This window comes from Macaca thibetana, chromosome 7, assembly GCF_024542745.1.
Source record: "Macaca thibetana thibetana isolate TM-01 chromosome 7, ASM2454274v1, whole genome shotgun sequence".
Lineage (NCBI taxonomy): Eukaryota > Metazoa > Chordata > Mammalia > Primates > Cercopithecidae > Macaca > Macaca thibetana.
The window spans coordinates 129,352,031-129,375,378 of NC_065584.1; the positions used below are offsets into that span (position 1 = coordinate 129,352,031).

General features: G+C 37.9%; 1 protein-coding gene, 1 long non-coding RNA gene, 2 other non-coding genes and 1 pseudogene across 6 annotated transcripts in view; 3 read left to right on the plus strand and 2 right to left on the minus strand.

The window, feature by feature from the left end:
• LOC126957941 (uncharacterized) overlaps nt 1-2,454 on the minus strand; it is a 48,399-nt gene extending 45,945 nt beyond the window's left edge. For both annotated transcript variants that reach the window (XR_007727020.1, XR_007727019.1), the window contains exons 1-2: nt 2,349-2,454; nt 1,043-1,717 (exon numbers count right to left, since the gene is read on the minus strand). This is a non-coding gene — a long non-coding RNA (uncharacterized LOC126957941). The remainder of the gene's footprint in view (nt 1-1,042; nt 1,718-2,348) is intronic.
• On the plus strand, nt 1,194-23,348 carry TERB2 (telomere repeat binding bouquet formation protein 2). Of its 2 annotated transcripts, XM_050795885.1 has the most exons (8): nt 1,194-1,325; nt 1,439-1,520; nt 2,865-3,004; nt 5,929-5,990; nt 8,103-8,243; nt 9,927-10,012; nt 17,903-17,991; nt 22,574-23,348. In XM_050795885.1, exons 1-8 carry the CDS (start codon nt 1,262-1,264, stop codon nt 22,714-22,716), a joined length of 807 nt encoding a protein of 268 aa, XP_050651842.1. In that variant the 5' UTR covers nt 1,194-1,261; the 3' UTR covers nt 22,717-23,348. The 2 variants fall into 2 exon arrangements, with proteins under 2 accessions (XP_050651842.1, XP_050651843.1); XM_050795886.1 differs by lacking the exon at nt 8,103-8,243.
• On the plus strand, nt 6,931-7,034 carry LOC126960180 (U6 spliceosomal RNA). The gene has a single exon (XR_007727768.1). It is a non-coding gene; the product is annotated as a U6 spliceosomal RNA (small nuclear RNA).
• On the minus strand, nt 13,690-15,786 carry LOC126957940 (5-azacytidine-induced protein 2-like; annotated as a pseudogene).
• Nucleotides 17,593-17,696, plus strand: LOC126960175 (U6 spliceosomal RNA). The gene has a single exon (XR_007727764.1). It is a non-coding gene; the product is annotated as a U6 spliceosomal RNA (small nuclear RNA).

Here is a 23,348-nt window from a genome sequence, read left to right on the forward strand (position 1 = left end):
CAGCTTTTTTTTTTTTTGAGATGGAGTGTTGCTCTGTCACCCAGGCTGGAGTGCAGTGGTGTGATCTCAGCTCACTGCGACCTCTGCCTCCTGGGCTTAAGCAGTTCTCCTGCCTCAGCCTCCCTAGTAGCTGAGATTACAGGCATGCGCCACCACAGATGGCTATTTTTTGTATTTTTAGTAGAGACAGGGTTTCACCCTGTTGGCCAGGCTGGTCTCGAACTCCTGACCTCAGGTGATCCGCCCACCTCAGCCTCCCAAAGTGCTGGGATTACAGGCATGAGCCACTGTGCCCAGCCTAAGAACAGCAATTTTAAACAAAGAAAAATGGAAGGAAATTATAAAAAGCTAAAATTAATGATATACAAAAGAAATATATAAAGAGAATATCAATAAAACCAGAAGTATGTTCTTTGAAAAGACTAATACAATTGACAAAGTTCTAATGAGACTAGGAAATAAAAAAAAGGGAAGGCACAAATAACCAGAATGAGAAATGAAAAAAGATTGTCAGAGAGGTGACTAAAGTAGGAGGAAAAATTTAAAAACAAGAAAAACAAAAAGAAAAAAAAAGAACCATGACTAGAGCTCTCACAGATATTTAAAAAGATAGTAAAAGATTTTATGGACAACTTTATATAAACAATTTTTTAATGTTTAAAGGAACACAATACTAGAAAAATATAACTACTTATCACAACTATTGTAAGAGGCGGAAAACTGTAAAAGGAAAACAATTTTGAGTAAAACAGAAATTTGAACACTGGTGATATTTGACTATATTAAAGAACTATCTTTTAAGTGTGATGATGGTGTCCCGGTTGTGTGTGTGTTTTTTAAGTCCTCACTTTTAAGGGATTCAAAGTGAAACGTTTATAGATGAAATGATGAAATGAATTTTGCTTCAAAAATAAAACTTGATGCTGCAGACTCTGCCCTATGCCTGTACATACACAGCATGGTAACTTTGTTAATATTTAGGGTTAACACTCGCCACCTCAAAATTTAAAACAAAGTCAACCAAACAACAAAAAACCCTCACCAACTCGAGTCGCTCTCCTCCTCTTATCAGGGCAAGGCTGAGAGGCCCCTAAGTGATCTGGATAAGCAGTCAGAGACCGTCCCTCACCTGAGGGCCTCAGGCCTTTCCCGGCCGTTTCTCTTGGGAACCAATCATTGAGCTTGGCGTTGGACCTGGAACCAATCAGGGATCTCAGCTCTGGGGCCTCCTCTCTCACGTCCGCGCAGGCTTGGCGACGCCATGTTTCAAGGGCAGCGCGGTTGGTTTTGCCGCAGCGTTAGCCGGGATCTGAGGCAATTCTGGGGTAGGAAGCTGAGTGGAAGCAGCGGGTTAGGTGGTGAGGGGAGCATCCTCCTCTCTCTGATGCTTTGGGTCCAGGGTGCTTGATAGGTTCACCCCGTGCTCTTACCTCCACAGTGGCTGAAGGGGGGACGATCAGTGACCCGCGAGCCGCCGACTTCTTGTTCAGCTGTGATGCCTCGCACCCAGACACGCTGAGGTACTGAGGGCCACCCGGCAGCGCCACTTACGTTAGGATGAGCCGGGAGTTAGGGAAGGAAGTTGCAGTCCACTAATATTGATGAGGCGGGGCGCCTTGGCGGACACCTATAATCCCAGCTGCTCGGGAGACTGAAGCAGGAGAATTACTTGAACTCGGGAGGCAGAGGTTGCAGTGAGCCAAGATCGCACTCCAGCCTGGGTGACAGAGCAAGATTCCATCTCAAAAATTAATAAGATAATAAAATTAAAAAAAAATAATATTGACGATAGGGTGAGGCTGGAAAAGGGCAAGTTTTCAGTCCTAGATTTGAGGGAAAGAAATAGACAACCACCTTTCCTGTCTGCTGCAGTGTCACAGGCTTCTCCCTGGTCCTCAGGCCTCTTCCTGAATTCCAAGTGTGTGTTTCCAGCTGCCGCTTCTACACCTGCGTGTGGCGCCTTGAAGGCCCCTGATATTCAATGTCTAAATCAAATCTTATATCCCTTCATACCTGCGCCAAGGCCTGTATTCTCCAAAATTTTGAATAACAACCCTACGCCATGAAACAGTCAGTGGCCGAATACCATGAATTAGATCCCTGTAATTGTTCTTTATGCTCACTGCCACTAACTTAGTAGCACCTTAATTCCCTTTTGGACGGGACTATCAAAATAACTTCCTAAGCTGTTACTGTGCCTCGAATCTGTTCCCTGAGATCCCCCTTCGCAGGGCTGCAGATTTTGTTTACAAACCAGACATCAGATCAGGGCCCTACCACATCCTCCTTTCCCCACTCCCCCCTCCACCCACCGATTTCCTACAGATTTAGATCGTGTCTGTGCCTACCTTGTTTATTTCCCAGTTTTTCTCACGCCTTCCGTAGCCCAGTCAACCCCAACTGCCATTATTGTGCCTTCACGCATGCCTTTTTCTTGTAATGCTCTTCTTATCTCCACCTGTAGAAAAGATGTTGCTTTCTATATGTGAAGGTTTTTCTGACTGCATGAGCGCTCCTCACCTCAGGATTAATTGATCCCTATTTATAGCAATGACCATGGATAAGATCCATAGGCTGCTAGCGCAATCCACGGTTGATGCCTAGTAAACACGACTGTTTTAGATCAAGTTTTCTAATTCATATGGTCATTAACCAACCCTGTAAAGCTGAGATGTGCCAGATATAGGCCCCCAGAAAGTAGTATCTTATGCCATACGTTTTTCCTTCCTTGCCAGAAAAGGACACATAGATGTATGCATCAATGTAGTCGTCTCCCTACTTCCAGTTATTTATTTATTCTTTTGAAAGGTTGAATACATTCTTGTTTGTTTCATAACCTAAAATATTTCCTTTCTTTCTCCTAGAATATATCAGAGCCTTGATTACATAGAAGATAATGCTACAGTTTTTCATGCCTACTATCTCTCTGCAGTAGCTAATGCCGAGATAAAAACCTCGGTGGCTTTGGGTCATTTCATTCTTCCTCCTGCTTGCCTGCATAAAGGTTAGCAAAGATCATTCAGCCAATCCCTGTCAGACAGTCAAATCCGGCTAATCTCTGTGAAACAGCCAAATTCCACTGTACTTATTTTGTTCTCAGTCACATATTTTTTAATTTCGTATCTATTTAACATAAGTGGAAAAAGCATGGACTTTGGATCAATTTGCCTTGGGTGTATATCCTGACTTTGTTTATGTATTGTTTATTCATATTCATTGAGCTCTTCCTGTGTGCCAGGTTGCAACCTGGGTAGGTGCTGGGGATTCAATGGAGAGACAGACAGACGCAGATCTTTCCTTCACAGGCTAGGGTCTAATGCTTACTAGTTTTGTGATCTTTTAGCAAGTTACTTTTCTGAAGTTGTTTTGAGGATAAAATGAGATAATAGGCCTGGCACGGTAGGGCATGCCTATAATCCCAGCATTTTGGGAAACTGAGGCAAGCAGATCACTTGAACCCAGGAGTTCAAGACTAGCCTGGGCAACAGGGTAACATGGTGAGACCCTGTCTTTATTTATTTTAATAATTTCCAATTATTTTTAAAAATAAGATAATGTTTTAAGGTGTCTGATGTGGTGAGCATTTAATAAATGTGTTTTTTGCTAGTTTTGAATCTCTTCATTATTTTCCTAATTTTTTCTTCTGATATTTAAAGATTGGTTATGATAATAAACCCATGTATTTGTATTTTTTAAAATACACTTGAAAGCACTTTCACATCAATTTTTTCAGCACCCCTTGAAAATACGATGGGAAAGTAAATCAACTGCTTCTGAGATTGGTTCTTTTAGTTTTCTCTGCTTGGAACACCCTTCCTTATCCTACCCAAATCCTGCCTATTTTTTTGGGCTAACTTTATTATTATTATTATTATTATTTTGAGATGGAATCTTGCTCTGTCGTCCAAGCTGGAGTGCGGTGGTGTGATCTCAGCTCACTGCAACCTCCACCTCCTGGGTTCAAGTGATTCTCCTGCCTCAGCCTCTTGAGTAGCTGGGACTACAGGCACCCACCACCACACCTGGCTAATTTTTATATTTTTAGTAGAGATGGGGTTTCACCATGTTGGCCGGGCTGGTCTTGAACTCCTTACCTCAAGTGATCTGCCCGCCTCAGCCCCCCAAAGTGGTTGGAATACAGGCGTGAGCCACTGCGGCTGGCCTTGGCTAACTTTACCCCATTGATACGTTTTGTATTATTACCCAATTCTTGATATGTAGCTTGCCTATCCAATAGATATCTGTTCATCTCCAAAAAGACAGATTGAAGCTGAGTACATATTCCCAGTGAGGAGAGTATTAAAAAGAAAAGAAAACAAATAACTTAAAAATTATTTCTATAAAAGAGCCATTAGAAACCCCAGAGATTTGGTTCCTTCCATAGTCGATGTCCTGGTGAAACCTACTTATAACACTAAATTGTTCTAAGTGGTTACACAAATCGATTAATGACTGGATAGGGGAATTGATTTTAAAAACTACTTGTGCCAATCAGTGAATACCCACCTTCAAGGAGCTTATATTGTAGAATGGCTGTGATTTAATTTATCACTCCTATTTACTTACATGATTTTAAATGATCACTCCTATTCTGCCTTTGAGTTTAGCATCTTATATTAACATGTATTTAAATTTTCAAAAATCTGTTTTAAATGAAAACGTGCTTCTTTTTAAAAATTAAAAGCATACCTTTTTAAATCTGCCTATTGTCTAGTAGAAGCGTGAGATGCAAATGTGAGCCACATATGAATTTTACATTTTCTAGTAGCCACATTAATAAGAATAAAAAATAGCTCAGTAAGGTGGCATGCACCTATAATCCCAGTTACTCTAGAGGCTGAGGTGGGAGGATCCCTTGAGCCCCCAAATTTGAGGCTGCAGTGCACCAGTATCACCCCTGTGAATAGCCACTGCATTCCAGCCTAGGCAACATAGTGAGACCCCCTTCTCTAAAAAACTTAATTACATAATTAACTGAGTATAATTAATTTTAGGAATGTATTTTATTTAACCTAATACATCTAAAATATTATCATTTCAATATATAATCTATAAAAACTGAGATACCCTACATTCTTTTTTTGATACTAAGTCTTCAAAATCCTGTATTTATTTTATACTCACAGCACCTCTCATTTTGGATTAACCACACATTTCCAGTGCTCAGTACCTACATGTAGCTAGTGGCTGCCATACTGGACAGCAAAAGTCTAGAGTAATACCACCTTTTTTGTCCTTTGGGCTACTGCGAAAACTTTTGAGATCATTGAGTTTGGATGATGACATTGTCCTTTGACATGTGGACCATTGTAGAATTCCTGTACTACCATGTTAACTAGACATATTGTTCATCCACCCTTCTTTTATATCTATATAGGTATCAATATCCATAGTTATATAGACATTAGATATACATCTAATATATCTAATGCATTATATAGATACATATGCATTATTATATATAGATATATCTATATATGCAGATCTATATCTATATATGTATACTAAATACATCTAATGTATAGCTAATGATACAGATATAGATACTGATATATATCTAATGTATATGTAGATACAAATATAGATATAAGAGTGGATGAACATACCTCAATGATATATATATACACACACACACATACACACATCTAATGTATATAGAGATACAAATATAGATGTAGATATATTCTAGCAGGAAAAGTCTACAACAATGATTAGCAAAGTGTATTAGAATCATCTGGAGAGTTTCTTAGAAAAGCAAATTCCAGAGCTCCTCCTCAAAGATCTGATTCAATAGGAATCTGCATTTTAACAAGCGTGTTATGTGATTTTGTTGAAAATAGAATAACACTGGCCTAGAAATTTCAGACTTTAAGCAAAATTCGGAAGGTTTAAAAAAAAACAGTATTGGATTTGTTTTTCTCATCACAGAAATAAGAAGAAAAATTGGTAGTTTTATTTGGGAACAAGACCAACATTTTCTGATAAAAAAGGTAAGAGTAAATTAAGGTACTTGTTTAGAATCGACAGTTTCACATTTTCTGAAAGCGAAGTTATCTTAAAACATTTACTTGTGACATGTTAGCACCAGTGAGTCAGATTAAGAGATTTATTTATTTATTTATTTATTTATTTCGAGATGGAGTCTCACTCTATCTCCCAGGCTGGAGTGTAGCAACGCGATCTCGGCTCACTGCAACCTTTGCCTTCCAGGTTCAAGCGATTCTCCTGCCTCAGCCTCCCAAGTAGCTGGTATTACAGGCATGTGCCACCGTGCCCGGCTAATTTTTGTATTTTTAGTAGAGACAGGGTTTCACCATGTTGGCCAGGCTGATCTCGAACTCCAGGCCTCAAGTGATCCTCTCACCTTGGCCTCCCAAAGTGCTGGGATTACAGGCGTGAGCCACTGTGTCTGGCCCAGATTAAGAAATTTAAACGGCATGCTGTTATTGAATATTATTTGATTCAACTTTGTTTTATAGTAGTACATTAGTAAAGTTGAGGTTATTTTGTATAAATAAAATTATTCCCGTAAGAAACTTGAAAATTTGCTTCTGTTAGTAATAAGAAGAGAATAATCGGTGCATAGTATTTACCAGTTCTTTACTGCCAGTGTAGATTCTGATTGGTTAATTTCTGTGATGTGCTGCTGTTTGTTCAATGTTTTGGATAACACCCCTCAATAAATGTGTACAAGAGTCTATCTGAACCTATTCTGGTTTGGGGGCTGCCTGATTAACCAAAAAAAGAAAAAAAATGTGTACAATACTGGAAAAATAGCTGTTTTGTAGCTTTTGCCATCCTGCCTCAGATTCACTTATGCTTTTGACTTACTTCAAAATCTTTCAGTAATAGCCAAATTTGGGAACAATTGAGCTTTAAAACGAATAATGACAATAATGGATTATAATATGTTAGGTAAAAAGAATCCATGTGCTTGCTTCAGCGGCACACATACTACAGTTGGAACAATAGAGAGATTAGCATGGCCCCTGCGCAAGGATAACACGCAAATTCGTGAAGCATTCCATATATATATGAGATACTCCAAAAGCAGACATAAGGAAAAAAGGAAGGACAGAAGGAAGAAATGAAAGAAGGAAGAAAATAAGGAAGAAAAGGGTGGGATAAGGAAAATTTTCCTTTATAAAATAGCAGCTAGTAAATATAGAAAGAAAGATAAAATTGAAAATCACCATTTTTAAAACCCTCAATATAATAATTGATTTAGATAAGGTCATTAATGGATTCTAAACCCATGATCTCAAATTATCACCCACAGATTGGTTATTAGTTCCAAAGTTAAACAGTGTACCTTTACAATGGAGAGATCTGGCCGGCACCACTTTAACTTAGCAAACTTAGCATCACCAATATTGGAGAAACCTTTCAGTATGTTCAGTCTAATATGATATAATAAATACACAGTATTATCTGTGTAGTATTCTTGTTCAAAACACTTCACCCGAATTTAATTATGAGTTAACATTCAGACAAATCCAGAGTATGGACCATACCACAAGACAATTAAGTGACCTGGACTCTAACATCAGTTAATGTCATCAAATACAAAAAAAGCAATAGGACCATAGTAGATTAAGAGACATAAAAAGGAGGAATAAAAGACATTTGGAGAGCAATTGGGAAAATGTAACAATGAACTGTATAATAGGTGATACTGTGTTACATTTTATTTTCTTAAGCGTGATAGTGGCGTTGTAAAGATAAAACAATGTATATTTTTAGAAAACACATGCCAGGTATTAGAGAGTGGAAATGTCATATCTGCAAATGTTTTCAAGTGGTTCCACAAAAATAAAAAGAGAGAAGAGGCACTCAAGGTGTCGGAAATGTTAACACTTTGTGAATCGAGGTGAAAGATATATGGTATTTATTGTACTATTCTTTTTTGTTTTGTTTTGTTTTGTTTTGTTTTGTTTTTGAGACGGAGTCTCCTTCTGCCGCCAGGCTGGAGTGCAGTGGTGGGATCTCAGCTCACTGCAACCTCCACCTCCTGGGTTCAAGCAATTATCGTGCCGCAGCCTCCCGAGAATCTGGGATTACAGGAACCCGCCACCACACCCAGCTGATTTCTGTATTTTTAGGAGAGACAGGGTTTAACCATGTTGGCCAGGATGGTCTCAATCTCCTGGCCTCGTGATCCTCCCGCCTTGGCCTCCCAAAGTGCTGAGATTACAGGCATGAGCCACTGCGCCTGGCCTATTGTACTATTATTTAACCTTTTGGTAAGTTTGAAATTTTTCACAATAAAGAGTTAGGGAGAAAATCTTTCACTTTTATTTTTTATTTTGTTTAAACTTTAAACCCACAGCCACATCATATAGAAAAACTTTACAGTATGTCCAAAATCAGGCTATCAACATATATTTTATATTTCTGTCATTAATTTGCTTTTTCTTCCCAGGGTATCATCATCTGAAAATAATAGTTCTTTCAGCTCTTTTCTCTAGGAGGTAACAGTATGTTGTACTAAGGACTGAAATATCTAATCCTTGACTTTTCACAGTGTTTCCAGGAACGTGAGCAGTAATGCAATGGTTATTATTTGATGGTAATTATTGACTCTACCAGAACTTTAGAGTTTACAGATCACTAATTTCATCATTTAGCTTTACACATGAGAAAACTAAGGGAAAGAAAATATAATGACCTGTTTTAGTACACGTTGGCAGATATTAGCAAAGTGGAGCTAAATTTTCTCAGCTCTAACCCAATCCAATGTTTTTTCTACTAAAAAATTACTAGAACATACTTGTATGGATGTTGACTCTAGAAGTTATATTACTACATGATAAAAAAGTTTGTCAATTCTTTCACAATATTGGTTGGTATGAGTATTAGCCAATTATAATCATGTAACCATAGTATATATAAGTGGAAGGTATTCATCGAATGGCAATAACAAGGGTAAATCTCGGGAGCATTATCATTATTATTGTTTGGAGTGGATTTAAGTTTTTATATAAATATAGAAACTTCTTAATAGTGTCTGGACGTGGTGGCTCACACCTGTAATCCCAGCACTTTGGGAGGATGAGGCAGGCTAATCGCCTGAGCTTGGTAATTCGAAACCAGCCTGGGCAACATGGCAAAACCCCGTCTTTACTAAAAAATACAAAAAATTAGCCAGATGTGGTGGCTGGTGCCTGTAATCCCAACTACTTGGGAGGCCGAGGCAGGAGAATTGCTTGAACACGGGAAGTGGAGGTTGCAGTGAGCAGAGATCATGCCACTGCACTCCAGCCTGGGCGACAGAGCAAGACTTTGTCTCAAAAAAAAAAAAGAAAAAGAAAAGAAAAGAAACTTCATAATGGTATATAAAATAGATTATGTGATAGACACCAGTATCTAAGTTGCTTTCACAAAATATTTAGGAAAAGCTTAACATACATTGAGTTATTTTATATCTTTACAGCTAAATACTTCACTGTCCTTTTGAAGGAGAAATATAATTTGTTCAGCTTATTTTACAGTTTTGATTTGTAGCTCACAGGAAGCCCAGGAATCCTTAAGTCAAGGATTTTAAGAAAGTTTAAATTAGTAGCAAGTTTTTTTGTTTCCTTATTTTTGTGACTAAAAAGTAATATAACCACATTAGAGGAAATTTCAATAATTGAAAGGAGAATAAAATCAGTCAAAGTTTTGCTTATCTGACATAATCACAGCTGGTATATTTAAAATTCTCGTCTTCTTTATGGGTCTCTAAAAATATATAGTATAATTATATGTGTGTGGACAAAATTTTATAAATTTTCTCCACCAAGCTAGATTGAGTGGACTTAAATGTGTAAATATTTTATGGCTTTTGATATATATATTGCCAGTTTATTTTTCCTTTTTAGAACCATTACTGATTGGATCATTGGTATGATGATTTTTTTAAATGTGATTTATTTTTCTATCCACAGCATGATGAAGTAACACCAAATGAAATAAAGACCCTTGGGGAAAACAGCGAATTTGCAACAGAGCACATAAAAGAATTATCCGAAAGGTACTGAATTCATAAACTTCACTGATACTCAATTCAGTGTAGACATCTGTGAGCACTGATTGTGTGCTTATCTCATTTAATTTTCAGTTTTCCTATGATATTGATAGCATTATAATCATTTCCATTACACAAAAAAAGAGATCTATGATTAGAAAGATAAGCAATCTCCCCAAAGTCATACAAACTTTTATTAAGTAGGGGAGAAGCAGGATTTGAAGTGAGTCAGAGCCCATTCATTTAAATGTCAGTCATTAAATACTATACTACGTATTTACTATGTAGCATACTATACTATCTCATAGTATAGCACACTATATTGTCTCTTCAGAAAGGAAACAAGGACTTTATGTATGTTATGATAACAGTTAATAAATTATTTAAAAATTATATGCTTCTCTGTGTGAAAACCCAATCATCATGCTTATGAACTACAAAAGAATCTTAAAATATATATTTTTACTTGGAAGGAAATACACTACATATTAGCAGTAATTTTATTAGGATGAAAAGTGGCGAGTGATTTCCCCTCTTCTTTCTAAATTGCTTGTAATATATTACTTTGGTTTAAGAAATTAAATTTAGACTGGGTATTGTGGCGCATGCTTGTAATGTCAGCACTTAAGGAGGCTGAAGCCGGATGACCGCTTGAGCCCAGGAATTTGAGACCAGTATGGGCAGCATGGGGATACCCCATCTCTATAAAAAATTTAAAATACTAGCTGGGCATAGTGGCACATACCTGTAGTCCCAGCTATTTGGAGGCTGAGGTGGGAGGATCACTTGAGCCCAGGAGTAAGCCGTGATCACGCTACTGCACTCTAGCCTGGGTGACAGAACAATACTCTGTCTCAGAGAAAAACAAGAAATTAATTTAAAAAGACAAACAAACATGGCCTTGCCATTATATTAGGACCAATTTATGAGAGGCCTTCTCATTGCAGGCTTATACATGATCTAGTTCTAGTTCCATGGTTTCCAATTCAGTTGTTTTTCAAATATTCATAGGGAACTTTGATTCTTCAGAAGTGTATGTTTTATCCTCCAAACCTGTGGCCAGAGTCAACCTAAAAGTGGAGGCAGGGGAGTCCCTACAAGGGGGTGCCCCAGACTGTCCCAAGTTGTGGTCAGTTGGGATTCTAAAGAAAAAACCACTAAGTAGAGTAATCAGTCTAAAGCATTTATTGAGGGAACTTGCAGATTACTGCACCAATCCTTACAATGGACAAGATAAAAGGGGTGTTCTACCTAGGTATATCCACAGTGAGGGGTTCTGGGTATGGAGTTTGTATGAGGGTTTAAGGAATCTGGCTCAGGGCTGAGGCCAGTTTCTTTCAGTGTTTTGAGCAGCAACCTAGATACTTTTATCAGTGCCTAGAAATGTTTAAGGTCCTGGTTTGAGTTCAAGCCCGCTGGGAAAACCCTGCACTGGGCTGTCTCACAGAGCAGTCAAAGCACTCTATGATTTTTGGTCAGGACACGGAAAGAAAGCCAGGAGTAGAATCGGGGGAGGGGAGGATGGGACTGGGGTACCCTGCAGTCTGGTATTTAGCTACTGTAATAAAAATGATCAAACAGTAGTTATCATTCTTCAAAATAAAGAGTAGTGATGTAATTTATATAATTTTTCAAGTTTTTCTCCCATAAAGGCTAATTTCCTTAGTATACAAAGAGGTATTACAAATCTGGGAAAAATACGTCCAATCCAAAAACAACAAAAATGGACAAAGGATATGAATAAACCCTGGGTAGGTGTCTACTTTGAGCCTTTTCTTTGTGGAAACAGCAGAGGGTGCAGTGTGAACATAGATAAAATATACCCTCAATTTACCTGCTGGAGCATTTGTTAGCATACTACTAGGGACATTGATTTTTTTTTTACGTCATACAAACTTGATGTACAAAAAATCAGGCAGTACAGAATTAGTATAAAATCCTAATTTCTCCCAAAGCCTCTCCCAGTAATAACCTTCATTTTTTGTTTTTAATTGAGACAGAATCTTCCTCTGGAGTCTAGAGTGCAGGCTGGAGTGCAGTGGTGTGATCTCACTCACTGCAACCTCTGCCTCCTGGGTTCAAGCAATTCTTGTGCCTCGGCCTCCCGAGCAGCTGGGACTACAGGCACATGCCACCCCGCCACACCAGCTAATTGTTTGTGTTTTTAGTAGAGATGAGGTTTCGGCATGTTGCCCAGGCTGGTCTCAAATTCAAGTGATCCACCTGCTTCAGCCTCCCAAAGTGCTGGGATTACAGGCATAAACCAGGCCTAGTTGAAAAATCTTATTTGATACTATGATGTGAAATGGCAGCATATGGCATTTCATTTTGTTTGTTTAACACGTTTATTTATTTATTTACTTATTTTTGAGACAAAAGCTTTTTCTGACCCCAGGCTGGAATGCAGTGGTGTCATCTCAATTCACTGCAACCTCAACCTCCCCGGTGAGAGATCCTCCTTCCTCAGCCTCCCAAAATGCTACTAGGATTACAGGCATGAGCCACCACACCTGGCCTACAATTTGTTGCTTTTATGACACCTCCATGAACATCTTTTTAAAAATAAATCTTACTCTACTTTTTTGATAGTTTTCTTCATGTAAATTCTCAGATGTGGAAATTATGGTATAAAGAGGAGTTTTTTTTTTTCTTTTTAAACAACTTATATTTATGTATTTATTTACTTAATTGTGTGTGTGTGTGTGCATGTGAGTCAAGATCTTGCTGTGTCACCCAAGCTGCAGTGAGATGGCATGATCATAGCTCACTGCAATCTGGAACTCCCGGGCTCAAGCCATCCTCCCACCTCAGCCTCCTGAGTAGCTAGGACCGCAGATGTGTGCCACCACACCTGGCTAATTAAAAAAAAAAAAAATTTGTTTTGAGACAGGGTCTCATTCTGTCACCCAGGCTGGAGTACAGTGGCATAATCTTGGCTCACTGTAACTTCTCAACCTCCACCTTCTGGGTTCAAGCAATTTTCATGCCTCAGTCTCCTGAGTAGCTGGGACTACAGGTGTGTACCACCATGCATGGCCAGTTGTTTTTGGTATTTTTAATAGAAATGTGTTTCTGCCATGTTGGCCAGGCTGGTCTCAAACACCTGGCATCAAGCAATCCACCCTCCTAGGCCTCCCAAAGTGCTAGGATTACATGTGTGCCAACTTGCCCAGCCTAATTAATTTTTTTTTTGTCAAGATGGCATCTCACTATGTTGCTGAGGCTGGTCTTGAACTTCTGGGCCCAAGGTATTTATTAATTAGTATAGTAGCAGGTCAGGCATGGTGGCTTACATCTGTAATCCCAGCACTTTAGAAGGCTGAGGCATGAGGATAGCTTGAGGCCAGGAGTTCAAGACCAGTCTGAGCAACAGAGAGAGACCCAGTCTCTACAAAAGATAAAAAAACAAAATTAACTGGGTGTAGTGGTGTACTCCTGTAGTCCTAGCTACTTGGGAGGCTGGGGCAGGAGGATTGCTTAAGCCTAGGAGTTGAGGTTTGCAGTGAGCAATCTGTGGTCATTCCACTGTGCTTCAACCAAAGTGAAACAGTGAAGCCATGTACCAAAAAAAAAAAAAAAAAAAAAAAAAAAATAGTAGCATATAACTGTTTCTTAGAATATGGAGCTGGAGGGTATTCTTTCATACTAGAAATAAAGTACATAATATCATACAGTACGTTCAAATGCATGTACTAAAGGACTCTCCAAAACTTTAATCAATATCTACGTTTAGTTTGTTAAGTAATTTCTTGAGAGAACCACTGAGAGATAGTGTCCTTGTGATGAAATGATAAATCTCTTCAGAGTTAAGTCTTATAAAGGAAATTTTGATTATGTTGATCCAAGTAATGCAGTGGTGGCACATTGGTTAAAAGGCAAAGTTTTACTTTTTTTTTTTCTTTTTTTTGAGACGGAGTCTTGTCCTGTCGCCCAGGCTGGAGTGCAGTGGCGCGGTCTGGGCTCACTGCAAGCTCTGCCTCCTGGGTTCACACCATTCTCCTGGCACAGCCTCCCGAGTAGCTGGAACTACAGGCGCCCACCACCACGCGTGGCTGATTTTTTGGGTATATTTACTAGAGACAGGGTTTCACCGTGTTAACCAGGATGGTCCAACTTCCTGACCTTGTGATCCGCCCGCCTTGTCCTCCCAAAGTGCTGGGATTACAGGCATGAGCCACCACACCTGGCCAAAATTTTACTTTTAATTTCCCTAAATGCTGTCTCACTAGTGTCAGGAGGGATTGGGAATACTCAAAATGATCTTCCAGAGAATTTCTGCCATAAGAGTGTGTGCCCTCATTAGGAATGGCTCTCTCATTATCTGTCCGTGGTTGGAGGACTGCTTTCTCCGATAAAACCTTTATATCTCCTGGTAAAGGGGAAGATGTAGTATAACAAAGAGCTTTGCCATTTGGCGAGAGAAGGGGATGTCTTGTACATGTTGCAGTAAAGTTAATCATGTGCAGTTTTGTGCCATCTTTGCAAGGGTCTTCAATGCATCCTACTGAGGTGCAGGCTGTCTTGATTGAAGTTGGGGTTTTCAGTTTTCTTAATAGTTCAGCTAGCACTTGAGTCACCAGATATAAATTAGACATTTATCTCCTCAGTTGCCAGTTATGCATTCTGCGTATTATCACTTCAAGTTCTTACTCTTCAGAGATCTCTGCTCTTCAGATTGTCTTCCTGATACAGAGATTTGTTTGGTTTTTGAGTGGTTCTATTTTGAGATCATTACATTCTTTCCTCATCAACTCTTGTTCCAAACCATGGATCTTCAGGTCACAGCTTAACTTTTCCACCTCCCAGTTTGATGAAGGTAGATGGAAATTCCTCATCACCAGCTGAGTTTCCACCTCTGTCCTTAGCTAGAGTTCTACTTCTTTAGATTGCATCTGTTCATTCAGTACTTTTAAAGATTCAGACTTGTGTTTACTCATTTTATCTGATTGGCTTTCTAAATTATCTCTATCAATGCAAATGTTTCAATATACATAATAGGCCTTATTTACTTGTTGCTATTCCACAAAACTTGTTTCTTCATCTAATTGAGCTCCTGTAAGCTTTTCTTCCAAAAATCTAATTCTTTTTTTAACATAAGACTTCTCTTGAATCCTTAAGTCCTTTTTTGATGTCTTCATATGGGCAAAATGGGAAGCAACAGAAGCATCTCCTCAATATGTTGAAACTGGAGTTGCTGGGGTTTTTTCACAAGGTAGCATACAGGTATCACCTTCTATGAGTGCATCCATGAGAGCCTGAAACCAGGCTACTTAGGGCCGCCACCAAGTTTCCATTCCCTAATGTTTAGAAACAGCCCCAAACAGATCGAGTTGCCAGGGATCACCACGGGTTCTGATTTCCTTGAAGATACCTCCACTTTACCAGCGAAAGCAGCCACTCTGAGTTATTGAATTGAGGGTATTGGTCTTATATCTACCCATTTGGAATTCCTTAAGATTCTAAGGATATTTTAATCGATTCTCTTGGCTCTTCAGGGTGCATAGTCATATCATTTGTTAATAATGAAAGTATTCTGCCCGGGCACAGTGGCTCACGCCTGTAATCCCAGCACTGTGGGAGGCTGAGGCAGGCGGATCACAAGGTCAGGATATCAAGACCATCCTGGCTAACACAATGAAACCCCGTCTCTACTAGAAATACAAAAAATTAGCCAAGCGTGGTGGCAGGTGCCTGTAGTCCCAGCTACTCGGGAGGCTGAGGCAGGAGAATGGCGTGAACCCGGGAGGCCTGAGCATGAAGTAAGTCGAGACCGCACCACTGCACTCCAGCCTGGGCGACAGAGCAAGACTTATAAAGTAATGAAAGTATTCCTTCTTTCACAATATGTCTTCCTTTTCATCTGTCCCCCCCAACCTCTTTTCCCTTTTTCTGTTATTGTTTGGCCAGAATTAAATAATGGGTGGTCCCTGACTTTTCTGGGAACACAATTTTGCTTTATTTGTAGGATTTCATCCTAATGAGTAGTTTCTTTTGGGAGAGTTTAAATGAAATAGAAGTTTTTTTTTTTTTTTTTTGGAGACGGAGTTTCGCTCTTGTTGCCCAGGCTGTAGTGCAATGGCGCAATCTCGGCTCACAGCAACCTCTGCCTCCCAGGTTCAAGTGATTCTCCTGCTTCAGCCTCCTGAGGAGCTGGGATTACAGGTGTGCGCCACCATACCCGGCTAATTTTTTGTATTTTTAGTAGAGACAGGGTTTCACCATGTTGGCCAGACTGGTCGGGAACTCCTGACCACAGGTGATCCACCTCCCTCGGCCTCCCAAAGTGCTGGCATTACAGGTGTGAGCCACCGCACCCAGCCTTAAAAATGGAAAATAAAGCCTTTGCTATTACTCAGTGTACTTCTAGAGTTTTAGGAAAATAATAAATTTAAGGATGACTCCAATTTTTAATTATTGAGGTTTTTCTTTTTATACAATTATATTATTAGTTATATGTGGTCTAAGTATAGTAAACATTGTCACTTTTAAATAGTGACTGTTCAAAAAGACATGAATGAAAATAGGATCTTTTAGTTGAGATCGTTTTAGCTTTTTTTTTTGAGACAGAGTCTCGTTCTGTCATCTAGGCTGGAGTTCAGTGGCGCCATCTCGGCTTACTGCAACCTCCACCGCCCAGGTTCAAGTTATTCTCTTGCCTCAGCCTCCCAAGTAACTGGGATTACAGCTGCCCACCACCACACCTGGCTGATTTTTGTATTTTTAGTAGAGACAGGGTTTCACCGTGTTGGCCAGGGTGGTCTCAAATTCCTGACCTTAAGTGATCTACCCACCTCTGTCTCCCAAAATGCCAGGATTGCAGGTGTGAACCACTGTTCCTGGCCACCTTTTAGCTTTTAAAAATTAGAACATAATTTTTTTTTAGATTTTATAATTGTATAATTAGAACATCAATTTTTTTCTTTTTTTTTGAGATTTAGTCTTACTCTGTTGCCCAAGCTGGAGTGCAGTGGCACGATCTTATCTCACTGCAACCTCTGCCTCCTGGGTTCAAGCGATTCTCCTGCCTCAACCTTCCGATTAGCTGGGATTACAGGTGCATGTCACCACACCCAGCTGATTTGTATTTCTAGTAGAGATGGGGTTTTACCATGTTGGCCAGGCTGGTCTTGAACTCCTGACCTTAGGTGATCCACCTGCCTCAGCCTCCCAAAGTGCTGGATTTACAGGCATGAGCTACTGAGCCAGGCCCAGACATCGGTTTTTATTTGTTATAGTAAACTGTGGGAGTACTAGTTAATAGAGGCCCAATTATTTGAACACTAACAAATATGTTGTGATCATTTAAAATAGAATCTACTATGCTTTTCTTTTGGCAGATTTAATATTACATATGTATATGTGTATTTTGTCTGAATATATAATATTGCATTAGTGTACTTTCAGGGGTATTGAGAAAAAGACCCTGGACTCTATAGACTCAAATACTTGTTTTGTAAAGTGGCCAAGAACACCAAAATATCTATATGGGGTTTTATATTACTTAAAAGCACAAAAGAAGTTCATAATTAACATTTTCCCCCATTAAGACTGAAGTCTGATCAAAGAGCAATGAAATTACTATATATGTGCTCACTTTGACAGCACATATACCAAAACTGGAACTATTCAGAGGTTAGCATGGCCCCTGCACAAGGATGACATGCATATTTGTGAAGCATTTTATATATTTTTTAAAAATCACTATATATATTGCCTGGAATGAGTTCTCACTTGTAAAACAAATCCAAATATATACATATGTGGTGTAATATACTATAGTAAATGTAAATATTTATTATAAGTATTTATAAATATATTTTAATATAAATGTAATACATATAGAGATATATATAGTATAAAAAATATATGTGACTTTCTATATGTTTTATTTTACAGCCCAGAAAAGCATTTTATAAGAACTCCAGTTGTAGAAAAGCAGATGTACTTCCCTCTACAGAATTACCCAGTTAACAACATGGTAACAGGTAGTTTAAAATAAAATTTACAGTAAACTCAGGTAGGGAAGAAACAAGGGAATATTGTGTTGAATAAAGCTGTTGTATTTCAAATGCCTAGAAAGTAGAGCCTTCTCTATTAAGCATGGTAATGGAGGAGACATCCTTTACATACTGAGTAAATTACCTGCAGAATTGACCCAGGAATATGCTTTTATATTTTCTGTGCTAAAACAATGGTATCAAGGTAGGGTGACCGCATGTCCCTATTTACATGTGGTTTATGCTGTTGGTCTGGCATTAGTTTTTAATTCTCAAGTGTCCTAGTTTGGAAGATAAATTATATGAACAGCCCCAATCATAGTTTCTTTTGAGAATCTGATGAAACACAGGCCCCTTTCCTTAGCATACACACATACAAACATAACACACACACTGCCATTCCATTCAATATCAAATATATGTCTTTTAAAAACCAAACAAAAAACATAACACACAAACTTTACATATAATTGTAAAAGGCTCACAGATGCCCAGAAGCCTATACATGGATTACCTAGGTGTCCGTGGACTCCATATTTGGGTTTCCTATGCTAGTGTCCTACATAAAGAGAAGACAACTAACCACAGCTGACATTGAGAGGGTAGAACCAAGGGGACCAACTGAAAAGTGGCCATTGGGGTTTGAATTGTGTTGAGTGAGATGGATATTTAGATACTTTGATCTGAGTAGTATTCAGTGGAGTCATTGATAACAATTTTAAAAATAAAGATTTTTTTAAAAATTGTTTTTAAAAGAGCAATTTTTAAAGTATGGGTTTTTGAACACTTATTTAAAAAATAATTTGTGTATTCATCATTTTCTCTTTATTTAGCAATGTTAAAACTACCTCTTGCAGAGCCAGTTTCCTAGATCCTAGATGTCTTGCCATATTACTATCCCTGTTCATTTGGACTTACCAAACATTTATTAATATATTTAAAAGAACAATGATAAATATTAAAATCAGCCATAGATAAGGACATATACCTACATTTGGACATGTGATAGTGCTGCTTTATGTATTATTTCTGGATAAAGAAACAGTCTGATTGTTCAAAAAGATATAACAGTATAACACAAAAACAAATTTTTTAAAACTATTTAAAAATTACAATTTTAAAAGTATAATTTCAATCTGTGGTAATACTCTATTGTGAATTTTATTGGTAGAACTAAAGTAAAAATTTTTAATGTTTTTATTTGCTCAATTGGATAAATTTGCTTTTTTGTATTTCTGCATTAAATAATAGCAATTTCTTGAAAGAAATCTTCATTTTTAGAGGTAATTTATTTGTTTTTAATTTTGATGTGAAATGACAAGTACTTCTCTTTTTTATCATACCCATCTGCTTGCACAGGAAGGAATAACTTCTTGTTGGAAAAAATCAGCTTGTGTTAATTAAACACTTAGTGACTAAGAGTTCTAATTTAGGCTGTGGTATCAATTTTTGAGACTAAAACTTGACTATCTCTTCCTCGGCATGGGTTGGGTTCAACTCATTGACTATTAAATTTCTGAAAATAGAATTAATTGTGGTCTTTATTTATAGAAAATACAAGTTGGGGCAATAGCCTAGAACAGGGTTTCTCACTTTTGGTGCTACTGGCATTTTAGGCCAGATAATTCTTTGTTTGGGCGAGGGTAGGAGAGTGTCAGTCCTGTGCATTATAGAATATTTACCTTGGCCTCTGCCCACTAGATACCAACAGCAGCACAAATCTCTCCCCCAGTTGTGACAACCAAAAATGTCCCTAGACATCGCCAAATATCCCCTAAAACATCAAAAGATTTTTTGTTTTGTTTTCAGCTTTTGACTGGAATTAAATTCTCTCAGACTAATATCACTTGTTATCACCCATGATAAGAAGTTCTGATTGACAGTTACATATGTGATTAATAAGAGTAAGAAAGCAATTACTAATAATTGTAAATACTTTGCTGGCAACAATTTTCTAATCAAAAGGTTCTGATAAAAGTTTGGAAATCTGTAATAGATGCTATATTAGTTATTTATTGATGTAAATCAAAGTGCTCCGAAACTTAGCAGCTTAAAACAATGAACATTTATTTATTTATTTATTTATTTATTTATTTATTATAGAGATGAGGTCTCACGGGGTTGCCCAGGCTGGTCGCGAACTCCTGGGCTCAAGCAATCCTCCTGCCTTGGCCTCCCAAAGTGCTGGGATTCCAGGCATGAGCCACTGCCCCTGGCCCAGTGAACATTTATTATTTCAGTTTCTAAGGTCAGAAATCCAGGAGTATCTTAGCTGGGTACTTCTGTCTCATAGCCTTTTGTAAGGTTGCAGTCAAGTTGTCAGCTAGAGTGCAGTCATTCCAATGTACAACTGGGACTGGAAAAGCCACTTCAAAATTCACTCAAGTGGTTATTGGCAGGTGTTGGGTCCTTGCTGGATTTTGGCCAAAGGCTTCAGCTCCTCACCAAATGGGCCTCTCCGTAAAGACTATCCACAGCATGGTAGGTAGTTTGCTTCCCTCAGTGTAAAAAATCCAAGAATAAGAAAGAGCACGTCCAAGACAAAAGCCTTAGTCTTTTTCACATCTGACTCTCAGAAGTGACATAGCATCACTTCTGTCATATGCCATTGGTTATACAGATCAAACCAAGTACAAAATGGTAGTGGACTGTGAATATCAGGAGGTGGGGATCAGTTTGGACCACTGAGTGGCTGGCTATCACAGATGCATGTGGGACTGTCTGCCAGGAGTGCTTTCTTAGGAATTCCCTTCTCCCTCCCAGTTTATCTGGATAACACAGGAACAGACATTTTTTTAAACATGAGCTTACTCCCCACCCTCAACATTTGCTTTGAGAGTGAATGCCTGATTTGAACTGGGCTAATGGCAGATCTTCTTCTGGATTTTTAGATATGGAACATAGCAAATCAAGTCATTCTCATTTAGGTGATCAAAAGTCTAAGATGTAAAACTTAGGAGCTGTCATTGGCCATATTTTCTACCATGAAAAGAAAGCCAACTTGCTTCCAAAAAGGAAAATGAGGCTAACGCATAGAGAAAAATTTGAGACCAAGGTTGCAGTGAGGTGTGATAGTGCCACTGCACTCCAGCATGGGCAACAAAATAAGACCCTGTCAAAAAAAAAAAAAAAAATACACACACATACACACACACACACATACATACACACACACACACACACACACACACACACACACACACAGACCAGGAAAAAAAAACCCTAAAAACTTCAGACTGGTTGAGAGCGATCGTAGCTGGTTCTAATTAACTCTGAGTCCCAGCAATATGCCTGCCATCCTCACAGCTCGGATGATATGGCAATGTCCTTCCAGTAAACTCCCCTTTTGTTTAAATTAGTTTAAATTAGGTTTCTGTCTACTTCATCCTAAAGTCCTTACCTATTCAAAAATTACAATAATCTATTTCTGATGCTATAAATATCCTATCCTTCTTATACTTACAGGAATATTTTTTACTAATGTAGTAATTTTTAAATTCCTATCCTCGCACATCTTCAGAGGTTTCACACAGTGTATGTGTGCAATTAACTAAACACTAATAGTGATATTTTTCTGCACTAGTTTATTTTACACAGATACATAGCCATTAGGCAAAGATTATGAACTCATAGAGTATAGTAATAGTGCTTGAAGAGCTCCTAAAGTAAATGACCATGATTAAAATATCTTTAAAGATACTAGTCAATTTTGTATGCTTGGATTCATAGTTAATTTATTAACTGTGAATTTATTATTTTTTATTAGAAATGATTAAACAGTATGCATGGATATCCTGTTGATCTTGATGGTACGGTGTTCTAAATTCAGTCATCCTTGAGCTCTACCAGAATTTTTTCATACAATATTTACTTTTAAATTAGATTTCAATTTTAGTAAAAGCCATAAACACTTGTGTTACACATAAAATGTAATCATTTAAATAGTAAGCCATTGATATGAAATTAATATTGCTTAGTGATAGAGTCCTTAAACCGTCTCCATTCTAGGCAGTGTTTTTTTATATGACTCATATCTATTTTAGATAACTAATTGACATCAAAATTACTCTTATCCATTATCTTTGTTGACTGAGCAGTAATATCGATTTTTCATTATTTTTTAAATCCTATTCCAGTGTTAGCAGTGCAGGAAAGTGTTACCTGCTGAAACAGGGAAGATGAACTCTTTGCACTGTTAGTAGCTGGTTGGATGGATAGTTCTAAGTGATTACCCTCTAAGCTAGATACACTTCCCAGTTATTTTGGTCTGAGTACTTTCATGTTCTAGCCCCAACCTAGACATCACAATCTCAATAGTCAAAGCGGCTTTAATCCACCTTTTAATCTCTTAAAAGGTGGCAGAAAGTTGTGGGAAGGGGAAGAGGAGGTGTTCCCTGATAGTTATAAGGTTTTGTGGAACATCTTCTCACTGGTATTATTTCTTCTTTTTACCTCTTTTCTAAAAACATTCTTTAGAAGTCTTAACTCTAATAAATCAAAGACACTGAAAAGCAAATAGTATGAGAGGGTTTCAAATATATCTCTATATATTTTTTATTTTATTTTGTAGGTTATATATCAATTGATGCCATGAAGAAATTCCTTGGGGAGCTACATGACTTCATTCCTGGAAGCTCAGGGTATTTGGCATATCATGTTCAAAATGAAATTAATATGTCTGCTATAAAAAACAAATTGAAGAAGAAATATTAAATTAAATTGTAAATATCTTGGCATTTATTTTCTATAAAATATTATCGAGATGTGCATAACGTAAAATGCTCCCTTTTGGTACTGGGGGATAGAGAAGTGGGAAAGAATTTTTCTGTTTCTCAAAATATGTCTTTAGGAAATTCAGAATCATTTTGGTTCTGTGTTTTCACATTTGGGCTGGACTTTTTTCCCCTAGCTTATAACAATATGTTCAAATATTCTCAATGCACAGTTGTTAAGGAGTAATTGTCATTAAAATATATTTCATGAGAAGTCTCAATCTCAAACTCTCCATCTCTCAATCCTCCTCCTCCTCCTCTCTCTCTCTTTCTATTTCTCTCTTTCTCTTTTCCCTCTCTCTTTTTCTCCTCCCCTTCTCTCTCCTCTTTCTCTTTCTGTCTGTCAAATGCTCTTTTGGCTTTAACATTCTATTAATTATATTTTTTCTAGATTGAATACTGTGAATGCTAAGTTTTATGATTCTGGTCATCTTATTTTGATTTAAAAAATCAGGATGCTAGCTGAGTTCTGAATTACTGTTTCTGACTTGAAACATATGGAGAAAAATATTTTAATAATTCATATTTCATGTTGGATGGTTTCTGATAATAAATATTTGAAAAGTGACTTAA